Source organism: Canis lupus, chromosome 16, assembly GCF_048164855.1.
Source record: "Canis lupus baileyi chromosome 16, mCanLup2.hap1, whole genome shotgun sequence".
NCBI lineage: Eukaryota > Metazoa > Chordata > Mammalia > Carnivora > Canidae > Canis > Canis lupus.
The window spans coordinates 47747703-47759926 of NC_132853.1; the positions used below are offsets into that span (position 1 = coordinate 47747703).

General features: G+C 44.6%; 1 protein-coding gene across 1 annotated transcript in view; it reads left to right on the forward strand.

Moving 5' to 3' along the window:
• Positions 1 to 12224, forward strand: part of PITPNC1 (phosphatidylinositol transfer protein cytoplasmic 1) — a 256274-nt gene that overhangs the window by 203789 nt on the left and 40261 nt on the right. Inside the window, exon 7 of the mRNA XM_072781098.1 lies at positions 10601 to 10696. Within this exon, the coding sequence (XP_072637199.1) occupies positions 10601 to 10696 (96 nt within the window). The remainder of the gene's footprint in view (positions 1 to 10600; positions 10697 to 12224) is intronic.

A 12224-nucleotide genomic window follows, 5' to 3' on the forward strand; every position in this document is an offset into this window, starting at 1 on the left:
CTAAACTGCCGGGCCACTAGGGATGCCCTGGACATTAGATTTCAAATTTTGGAGCATTATACATATCAGTCCATAGCAATCCTTAACTAATTAGATTTGCACAGACCCTATTTCTGAATAAGGTCACATTCTGAGGTTCCTGGTAGGTGTGAATTTGGGGGAGACATTATTCAATCTACTACAGGAGTAATGATACATCTGCTTATAGAGAAGAATCAATATATGCCCTACCACTCTACAACCCCACTTCTGGGTATGCACCTTAGGGAAATGAAAACTTGCGTTCACACAAAAGCCTGTCCACAAGTGCTTTTAGCGACTCTATTCATCATCGCCCCAGGCTAGAAATGGGGGAACTGGTGAACAGACTGTGGTGCATCCACACAATGGAATACTACTTGGCGATAAAAAGGAGTGAGCTTTGATATATACAACAGGATGAATCTCAAAGGCATTACTGCATAACAGGAGCCAGTCTCAATGAGCTAAAATCTGTATGATTCTGTTTGTCTGACATTCTTCTTTTTTTTTTTTAGGCTCCATGCTAAGCACCTCTGTATGACATTCTTATATTAAAGATTATATTAAAGATTGAATTTATTTGAGAAAGAGACAGAGCATGAGCAGGTGGGAGGAGCAGAGGGAGAAGCAGGCTCCCCCTCTGAGCAAGGAGCCCAATTCAGTCCTCGATCCCAGGACCCTGGGATCATGACATGAGCTGAAGGCAGATACTTAACCAACTGAGCCATCTAGGCACCCCCCAGTATGACATTCTTAAAAAGAAAAAAACTTAGGGGCACCTGGGTGGCTCAGTTGGTTAAGCGTCTGACTCTTAATTTTGGTTCAGGTCTTGATCTCAGGGTCCTGAGATGGAGCCCTGTATCGGGCTTCGTGCTCAGTGAGGAGTCTGTTTGCTGGTCCCTCTCCTTCTGCCCTTCCCCCACTCATGTGTATGTGTGCACACGCATGTGCTCTCTCTCTCAAATAAATAAATGAAATCTTTTTTTAAAAAAGAAAAGCTATAGGGATGGAAAACAAGTCAGTGGTTGCCAGGGGTTGGGGCATGCAGAGGGTGTGACTATAAATTAGTTTTTTGGGCTGATGAAACTGTTCTTTACCTTAATTGTAGTGGTGGTTCCAGGAATTTGGAGAATTGTAAACTCCCCAAATAATTGTTTTTAAAAAACTTGTTCTAGGGGGAAGGAGCCTTAAAAAGGGGGGGAGGGGATCAATATACCTTGCTAAGGCACTGAGTTGTCCTTTATTTTTGTGTGAATGACAAAAATGGCACTAGATCTACAGTTGGTTTTTAAAAATTGTGTCTGTCCCATACTAGAAGGATAAGAGGATTAAGATCTGTATAACCTTTATGGGTGGTTGCTAGTGCCATATTTCTTCTTTGTACTTGATTCTTCTAATTAAAAACATCTACTTCCTGAGAAACTTCTTTTTTTTTTTTTTTCTTAAGAAAAGAAAAGAAAAACCCTGGAGGGTGTGGTGCGCCTTCTGTGCTAGTTCAACCACGAAGGGGCCAGATTGAGTGATTTGGGAGTCCTACCAGTAGTTTCTGTGTGCTCACACTGGGGAACTGGGGATGACCATTATGAACTTTCCCAAAGCACCTATCTTGGAAGCCTGTTTGGCAGAGAGTTCTGTTTAGGAGTTTAATTAATTTGAACTAATATAGAGAAACATTATTCAGTGACTCGTGGAAGAAACAGGCAAGCCTTTGTGGCTGACACCATGAATGCCCCACTTTCTGGAATTAGCTCCCTCAAGACGGCTCACCATGGGGCTTTCTTTTATACTCATGCTTCCTGGCCTCCCGAGGACCCCCACTGGCATGCTTATTACCGTCTGCCAAGGTGGGAATGATCTTCACTGTGCTAGAAGCTCGAGGTCCATCTTGAGCCCTGGTCTTCGCCAAGTGCATGCACCTTCCCTTGGTCACTGTCCAGAGACCTGTAGATAATGTGCAAAATACTCATAGATGGTGCCAAGGGAAGCCAGCCCACTCCACCACCCATCTTCATCTCTGATCTAGGCTGTCTCCCACCATCCAGAGCTGTACTTGTCCCCATCCTACCCTCTCCTAACCCAGGTCCCCCGCCCTGCTCCCCCTGTGCCATCTAAGACACTCCAGGCTTGCTGGGTCGTGACGATATTCTCCCCAATTGACAAGCAGTGGTGCTACTTTCTCACCCCTCACTCCCTGAACCCTTTCTCTTCACAGAGGTGTCCTCATGTTGCCAGCTCACATCCCTGAGAGCTTTACCCCACCCATGCACTCCATAAGGATGGGTAACTAGAACACCTGGAAATTTAACGTAGGTCCAAAGCAGCTTTCTAAAGAGAAGACTCCCTCTGGGTCCCTTCCTCCCATTGTCTATCTGGAGCCCTTTAACACTCAATCCCAGTACACTGGAAGGTAAGTAAGCTGGCAATCAATGCAGAGAGGGCAGTATAAGGAAAACAAAACAGCTCATCAAGAATGTTCCATCAAGATTCACAGAGGCGTTCTTTAGAGCACCCCTGCCTCATCCCTCACCCCTCTCCACCTCTCCAGCAGCTCTGTGCAGGCGTCATTACCACCCCATTGAAGACAGAATTTTTTCAGACACTTGTGGGTGGAAACCTTTGCCTTCAGCTTGCTTTGCTACTCCCACTGGCTTTGGGAAAGCAGTTTTCCATTCTGCACTGAAAGCCTAATGATATTGTCCACCAGGGAGCATTCTCTGGGGAAGCACTGAAGTTTACCCAGCAGCTAAGACAAACTGGCCTAACCCTGACAGATGAGTTTCCTTTACTCAGCCTTAATACCCCCTAAATCCAATGGCCAGTGGAGCATTTAATGAGGATTAAGTCAAAGCAGTTCACCTCCCATCATATTACCAGATGGGGCTCTTACTCGGCTCCAAAACCAAGGGCTATTCTGGAGCGGGTATGAGGCCGTCACTTACCCTGCATCCCCAGCACAGGCAGACAGTTCTCTGGGCCCCCCAAGACAGAAACCCCAGCAGCCATGAGTTATACCCCAGGCTCTGGTGTCTCAGGAGCATACGGTGCAGGCACATGGTGGGGCTCCTTCCCACACAACACTAAATGGCCAGTCTTTTGACTTACTCCTGCTGCTGAAATAATGATCCTGAGTCCAGACTACTATGGGCCATTGCTGAGTTTCCTCCTTGCTGAATTTGGCCTGGAATACTCTTGTCTGAGCATACCTTTTAAAACTCAGTACTTGGTTGCCTGGGTGTCTCAGTGGTTGAGCATCTGCCTTCGGCCCAGGTCGCAATCCCAGGGTCCAGGGATCGAGTCCCCCATTGGGCTACCTGCATGGAGCCTGCTTCTCCTTCTGCCTATGTCTCTGACTCTCTCTCTGTGTCTCTCATGAATAAATAAATAAAATCTTAAAATAAATAAACCCAATAGTTTAGTAACATATAGGTTATATTTTATATGGTGTGATTGATTCAGTCGTGCATTCAATCTAGTCTTCTGTGCAAAATCATAAGCCCCCTTGTGCTCAAACTGGGGAGGAAGTTTGAAGTCATGTGTTGAACACATAGTAGGTGCTTCATAAATGTTTGCTGATTTTTTTTTTTTTATTGCTGTGTCTAGTTTCTTTTTCTTTCCAGACCACTGTCTTTAAGTAACTGCACCTAACAGAACAAATCAGTTCTTCAACTCTGTATTCCAGGTGGGGGAATGGGAGGTAGAGAGATGTTTATTAAAAGACCAAAGAAGGGATCCCTGGGTGGCGCAGCGGTTTGGCGCCTGCCTTTGGCCCAGGGCGCGATCCTGGAGACCCGGGATCGAATCCCACATCGGGCTCCCAGTGCATGGAGCCTGCTTCTCCCTCTGCCTGTGTCTCTGCCTCTCTCTCTCTCTCTGTGACTATCATAAATAAAAAAAAAAAAAAATTAAAAAAAAAAAAAAAAGACCAAAGAAGGGGCAGCCCGGGTGGCTCAGTGGTTTAGCTCTGTTAAACCCTGGGCGTGATCCTGGAGACCCGAGATCGAGTCCCACGTCAGGCTCCCTGCATGGAGCCTGCTTCTCCCTCTGGCTGTGTCTCTGCCTCCCTTTCTCTCTTTCTCTCTCTCTCTCATAAATAAATAATACCTTTAAAAAAAAAAAAAGACCATCCTGTTTTTTCATTTCTGTCTTAATGGCAGTTGGAAGACAAGTTGCATGCTCTTGGGTTAAAGCATACATATTTATGAAACAGTCACCATTGAATTGTGTAGATGTGAAAATATTCTTGGTGAGAATACCAGTAAAGATGGGATAATGAAGTGGTGGTTTGTCTTGTCAATAACTTGGACTATTTTTTCATCCCAGCCATTAGTGCATTTCAGTCTCTGCCCACCAGGTATGCTGCTGATAGATAATAATCAATAAACCGTGAATCAAACTCTAGCCCCATCATGCCTAATGTGTTAACCCAGCGGCCATCATCACCACCAAACCAATGGCCACTTTGCAAATCTGGAGCATTAAAATGAAAACATTGTTAACACAGTTATTGTGCTTCCAAGGTTTCTTCTTGCTGAACCTGTTCTTTGTTGGTATGCCTTAGTCAGTTGCTTCCCCTGAGACCTCCCAAATGCAGCAAAATGAAGTTAGAGGAGAACAGTGGCTTGGCTGAAATTCTTTGCACTTTAATCATATCTGAAGCATAAAGCAAGATGACTGGTAGACTTTTCTCAATCCCTACTAATCATCCGCCCCTACCTTGTATCCTTGGTAGCTTGGGAAGATAAATAAATGTAGCTACTAAGCTTGGATCTTTTTTAACCCTTCAACTTAAAAAAAAAATAGACTTTATTCTTTAGAGCAGCTTTAGGTTTACAGAAAAATTATGCTGAAAGTACAGATAGTTCTAATCTAAACTTGGATCTTAGGGATGCCTAGCTGGTTCAGTCAGTAGAGCACACGACTCTTGATCTCAGGGTCATGAGTTCAAGCCCCACGTTGGGCATGGAGCCTATTTTTAAAATAAATAAGTTTAGGTTTTATTTTTTTTTAATTTTTATTTATTTATGATAGTCACAGAGAGAGAAAGAGAGAGAGGCAGAGACATAGGCAGAGGGAGAAGCAGGCTCCATGCATCGGGAGCCCGATGTGGGATTCGATCCCGGGTCTCCAGGATCACGCCCTGGGCCAAAGGCAGGCGCCAAACCGCTGCGCCACCCAGGGATCCCAAGTTTAGGTTTTAAACCAGAAAAGTTACCATGATAGAGAAAAGGGATGCAGAATCCATGATTCCCAGAATTGTGATTTTCTGAAAAGCTGCTGCACCCAGTGTTGTCCCTCACTGGACTATAACGAGAGATTTCATATTCTAAAAAGACATCCCCATTCAAGGAAGAAATCTAGTGCATTGTCAAAACACATTCCATATTTATCAATGTACCTTTCCCTTCTGAGTTATAACCACATGTTAAATATGGGGTACCTCAGGGCACCTGGCTAGCTCAGTTGGTGGAGCATGCAGCTCTTAATCATGGGGTTGTAAGTTCGAGCCCCATGTTGGGTATAGGGATTACTTAAAAATAAAATCTTAAAAAAAATATATGGGGTACCTCCCTTTCTCCATCCCACCCATCTCCAAATATACTCTCCCAGGAGAATCATTTTTAAGAATGGTGTTGTTAATGGCTACCACAGAATAGTTCACCAAATGGATTTATCATACTTTACGAGGTTATTCTCTCATACTGGGATATTTAAACTGTTTTCTTCCTTTCTCTCTTTATTTTTTCTTGCCATTATAATAATGTCAGGATGAAAATCTTTGTGCATAAAGCTTTTCCTTTATTTAAGATTCTTAAGATAAATTCTCAAAGCTTAAGCTTACTAGGTCAAAGTATATTAAGCTTTTAAAGGTGCTTCATACTTAATAATGCTTTACAAAAGAAAGATTACTCTCTTTTTATTTGGAATCTATAAGATAATATTTACTCAGGAGATTTGGCTTCTCATTGTAGTATTGCTCAATTCATATCAATAGGAGTTTGTTTATTGAGTGTTCATTGCCTAGTAGGGGTGGGGAGGAGGTTAGGAGAGTCAACCAGATTGGCACTGAAATCCACTGCAGATAATCCATGGGTGGGCATGTCTCTAGTAATTAATCAAAGATGGGAACATTATTATAGGAGATATAGGGAAAGTACCACAATTAACTCCCAAACCCACCTCCCATCTCAGAAGGGAACAGCTTCTCCCAAGAAGTTCCCAAGACCATCAAGGTGCTCAGCCGCCCTGGTGGAGCTTTGGCTTGATGTATCAAAAGATGCACATCATCATCAACTATCTCAGCAGATCTCTTATTCCAGCTCAAAGAGCCAGTGGTTTGACCAGAATCCTGGCAGCTACTGCCACTGCTGCTGGGGAAGCCCAGCTATTTTTTCTCTGGGGCCTAACTAACCGTCTGTCTACAATAGTATTGGCTTAATTCTGGATCATGCCCTTAAACTGAGCATGAAAATTAGATTGTTTCACCCTCGTTACGGCCTCTGATTACACTACATCATGACCACTGCCCCTGTTCTGTTTCTCTGCTGCAGCCCCTTCTGAGCACCACCCAAGTCAGCTGGCTGTAGAGTGAAGGGGCAGAGAAAGAAGGGGCCTAAGAGTAAGGCATGGGCGACTAACATGACCCAGAGGTCACACAACACTGCAGACATTTTAACTGGAAGGAATTTTAGTGGTCATTTGGGTCTCTTGTTCACAACCTCATTGGGGCCACAGATCTCTTGGATAATCAGATGAAAGTGCTTGAACCCTTGCTCCAGAAAAATACACCTCCCCAAATTTTGGGTACAATTCTGTTTCACAAGTTCCTGGCACCCATCTACCTAATAGAAGGTAGATTTTCAATGAGAATATGTAGACCCCAAGGAGGAGCAGGGTCTTGCCCAAGGTGACACAGGAGATAATCCAATTCAAACTCAGCTCATCTGATTCCCAACGTAGGCCCTGTCAGCTAATACTGTGAAGTTTCCACTCTGTTGAGCCCTCTTTTGAGAGTGATGGAAAGTTAGGGTGCTTACAACCAAGGAAATAGAATCCTCGGTCATAAAAGGAAACTAAGATCGGTTAGTAATCTATATTCCTGCCTTAGATTCCTCTTTGGAAAGTAAAAGCTAATGCCATCCATTAGTTCAGTAGGTACTTACTGAGCCCCTAAAGAGCATCTCCCAAAATCTCTAACCATTGGGAGATTAATTATTTATTGAAAATTAAAACTCTCTATAATCTCAAGCCTTAAGAGATTTTTCAATCTCAAGCGTCAGAGTGATTTTTTGTGGCTTTGTTCAAGTGGTGGAAACCCCTGCCCTGAATGGGTGTCTGCAGAAGTGCTTGGTAGTTCATCTTCAATGAAAATTAAGTGTCATGATAATGAAGGAGGTCAGAGTCTGAACTGAAGCAGGGATGTAAATAGATTCTACTGCTACCATGTCCCATGTCGACTACTATTTCTGCTATACGCAGAAACGTTCCCAGTTTGAGGAGAGTTCCACAACTCAGCTACTCAGGACATACATTTTATAAGTAGCAGGAAGAGAACCAGATTCCAGTTTCATCTTTCTGGAAAGAAGCAGGAAGCACTTTCGACTGATATTTATCTTCCTGGTTGGGTGCCAAGAGACAGCTTTTTATCACAAGAGGAGCCTGCTGGTGAAGGCTGGAGACTTGCCCTGAATCTGAACTTCCCTACTGACTCTTGTGTGACCTCAGGCAAAGCTCTTTACTTCTTCGAGCCTTGGTTTTCTCATCTGAAAAATGAGAATTTTCTCAGCTTGGTTTTCTCCCAGTGTCCTGATGATGTACTTACTTGTTGACTCAACAGAAATGCCTCCTCTTCCTGGCTTTTATAGTCTATTCTTTCTTTGTAGCAAATACTTTATTCTGCATCAGGGCCTAATCAGGAGGCATAGAGCACACAATTATTTGAACAGGGGGAGTGTGAGGAATTATTCAACTTTGATAGGAGTAACTATAAAGATGTAAAGAAAACTTCAGGGGTGCCCCGGTGGCTCAGTCGGTTAAGTATCTGCCTTCAACTCAGGTCATGATCTCAGGTTTGTGGGATTGAGCCCCATGTCCGGCTCCATGCTCAGCATGGAGTCTACTTGAGATTCTGTCCTTGTACCCCTCCCTCTACACTCTCTGTCTCCCCCAAATAAAAATAAATAAAATCTAAAAAAATAAAAATTAGAAAAGAAAGAGAACTCCAAAGGGTATCTAAGGCTGACAGAGAATACAGAATGAAGAACAAACTTGGGAGGGGCCCCTCTCCATGGCTGGGGCTGAGACTTCACTGGAGGGTTGTGGTCATAGCCCACTGGATGGTGGAGAAATGGGCTGGGTCTCCGGGACCAGAGCTGGTCCACAGTTGCTAGGCAGTGGAAATCAGCCCTCCGGGCGCTGGTAAGAGATGAGAGCGTTGGGCAGGTGTGTCGAGTCAGAGTGCCACAGCCAATGCAAGCCCTGGAGCGCATGGTGCTCCATGTGGAGGGCCAGGGCCCCAAGGTCACCAGGCAGCTAGGCGCTCTGGGCATGCAGCTGAGACAGAGCACCACCACACGTCTCCACTGACAGACTCCACAGCAGGAGAAGATCCCAAACCAGGAAGAGCAGCCCCCTACTTCCTGCTGGGTCCCTCCAGTAAATGGCTTAATGTCATACTTGCTGTAAAAAAGAAGTGCTTCCAGGATCCAGTCCATTATCTCTGAGCAGAGACTAACGGGTTACTCTGCAGCTGAGAGGCGATAATATGATAACCGGTATAATAAGTGATCAAAAATGTTTGAATTAAATTAGGAAAAGCCACACAATCTGTCAGTAACTCCCTTAACCCCTGTTTTTTTCCCCTTATTTCAGTCTCATAAATTTGACCACCAATAAACATCAAACCTCTCTAACTTCTTTTGTAATTTACTCTCTAGAAGCTCATTTCCCTCTGGGATGTTCCATTTTGTTTTGTTTTCTTAATGAGGCACATGTCTTTCTTCTCTTGGCACACACTTAAAAGAGACTCGTGTAGAGGAAGGGCAGGGGGAGAGGAGGAGGAGACAGTGGGGGAGAGAGGGACTCCTGCAAACAACCCAAGACCCAGTATTTCATTTTACAATTGATTTATCCACTCAAACTTGAACTCGTTTCCCCAAATTCTCTCCGTTTCATTTCAAAACCATCCACCTGTCCTTCCTAAACAATGTAGGAGTGTCCCCAAGCACTGGACTTCAAGTGGCAGTGGAAGAAGCTAGAGCTGATCCAAGAACCCCTCCTTCTCTCCCTTTAAGGAAAACACAGTGGCCACCTCAGGTCAGGCTGGGCAGTCAGTCTCCTTGGACAAGTCTGAAGGGTCCAGTCTCTGACCGTTTTCGAAGAAAACAGGCAACAGAGCAAACATCAGACTTGGAAGATAAATACCAGCACAGATATTATTCAGAAAGCTTTTGGAAAGGACCAGTTGTTTCAAGTCCGAGAATCAAACCAAGGAAAGTGTGGCATTGGAAAGGGCCCTGCACATGTGGTCCTGTGGGAAATCATGTTATTAACAGGCACCGAATTTGTGTCAAGACAATATTCTTAGGCATCAACCACCCTGTTCTTCCAAAATATTTCATTTTCTACTGAAGAATCAGATTTAATCAGTGTTCACGGTTGATTTCACCTGCAGGAATTAGCCAAACAGTGAGGTGGGGATATAGCTAAGACGCTTTCCAGGGATAAAGTGGTTTTGCAAACGTAATCTGTTTACCACCCTTCAGGAGGGCTGGGAAGATCATCCTTGTAGATCAGAAAAATGGCCATGGGAAAAACTAGAGGAACTTTATCTTTCCATCAAATTTTATGTATATGTAGCTGTTTTATTACATATTTCTTTGCAAGTGATGGGCTTTCTGGGGGCAGTGGAACCTACAGTAGATGGTCGGGGCTCCATCTCTAGCTTCTCACTTTCTCCCCAAGCCCTGCCTTCTTACTCCTGCGTGTCCCAAGGAAATCGTGCTCTTCAATGATCAAGAGCAATACATGTGTTTATTCCTGCATAATGAATTTGTGGGCGATGTTTATTTTCTTCTTTTTGTTTATCTGTGTTTTCCGCCATGAGCATGTGTTGTGTGTGAAGTTAAATATACATAAACATTTTAATGAAAAAAAAAACCCACACTTCTCTTCCATAAATCTTGGGTTCCATTACTGCTTGTTGTTGCCGCCTATCTAGCTGGACCCTTTGTATCCTCTTCACTCCCCCTGTCCAGATTAACTGCCAAAAAAATCAGCAGACTTCATTTTTGGAAGAGATTTATTTCTTCGCTCTCGGACTTCTAAAAACAGACCACTTTTTCTTCTACCCCCTCACCAAGTGGTGATTGATGCTACACCTGCCTCTGATGTGCCAAAACGTAAGCGATGAATAAAAGCCTTTCATGATTCTCTCACAACCTGAGGCAGGCAGAAAGCAGCAGCCGGGAGCACTGAGCCATGTGAAGATGCTCTGCGGGGTGTCATTCCGCTTCAGGCGCAGTCGTGCCAGCCGTGGGCACCTCACATCACTAACCTTTGATATGTTGCTCTGCTCTTTCAGATTTTTGACAATGAAGCCAAAGACCTAGAGAGAGAAGTTTGCTTTATTGATATCGCCTGCGATGAGATTCCAGAACGTTACTACAAAGAATCTGAGGTAAGCACTAAATGGGATGACCTGTGGAAGAGATTCATTCAGTCATTCAACAAATATTTATTAAGTCAGTCCTGACCTGGGAGACTCGCATCCATCTCTGTGTTGATTCAATCTGGTCTCACATCTTGCTGGATTTTTTTAATGCGAGTCTCAGAATAAAGTTCCTATTCCTCAGGGGCTTGGCTGCCACTCCATTTCCATTTAGATTTCCTGTCTCCCTGCCGCTCTGCCATCCTTCTGGGCAGCACACTATTGACCAGGCCGAACCATCCACCATACTGGCCTCCAACAAACAGCACCACCTCTGACTTCCTGTTTTGCCAGGACCTGCGTGACCTGCCTCCCCATTTACGTGCCCTGCGAGGGCAGGGGCTGGGTTTTCTTTGTATCTTTGGGGTGTAACAAAGAAAATGCTCAATCCGTCCTCTGAGTGAATATTGAAACTCCAACAGCTCATCTTGACACAGAACCTTTCTCTCAAAACAGGAAGCGCCTCCTGCGTTAGGGTTTCTCCTCTATTTTTTTTTTTTCATTCTTGACTGAGAATAAATTGAAGAGCATATGTTTTTCTACAGCTTCCCCCCTGCCAGGATCCGTTGTTTACCGCAGTCCAACCTTGTTATTTTACTGTTGGTGCAAGTCACCACTGATATCCTGTTAGCACTTTATTAATGGCTGCTGGCGGAACGTGGGTGACCCCCTTGTAAATGACATCCCCTCGCCGCCCCCCGTGATGACAGCGGATGCAGGGCTATTTTAGTTGTTTAGCAACAGGGCAGCCAATCACAGGATGTTTGGACTCGGGGTCCCAGACTCATCCTTGAGCCATAACACATGGACCTTGACACTCTTCTCCCGGATTCATTAAGGCTGATTTAAGACCTAACTAAATAAACCTGTTGAAAATGAATTCTGCCGATCTACCAACTGGGCTCCCAATGTGGTTCAGATGGTTTTGTTTTGTTTTGTTTTATCTTTTTCCCTCCGCATTTTGGGATTCTAACCTGGTCTTAGTGAATGCTTAGCTGCTTAATTGCAGGTGTGTGCTCTGCAGCTGGTCCCTTCTTCAAAAGACCCGGAGAGGCTGATGTGAATTACTCTCAGTTTGATTCAAAGGCTGAGCGTTTTAGCGTCATCCGTTTACACTGCTCACTGCAGCCAACCACGCTCATGAATTTTCAGAAAAACCAAGTGAAATGCTCTCTAAATAACTGTACCTACAGAAGAGGAGGAGAAACTTGGCCTCCCCTTGTCTCATTCTACGGAGGAGATACTTCTGTGGTTTCATAGCAAGTCCACCAATACTTACGGGCTTCGCTGATGCATCAGAGCATCGTGCATCGGGTGAAGCTGGTGCCCCATCACCTCCGAGGCTCCTCGGGCCTGGGTGGGGGCTGCTGTCCAACTTGGGCATCCTGACCACCTGGGGAGCTCAGGCCTTCCAGGTAGAAAACTGAACTAATTTCAGCTCTTCCTCTTAGATTGCTGTGATGTGATCCTGCCTGGGACTCAGGGACTTCCCTCCTGA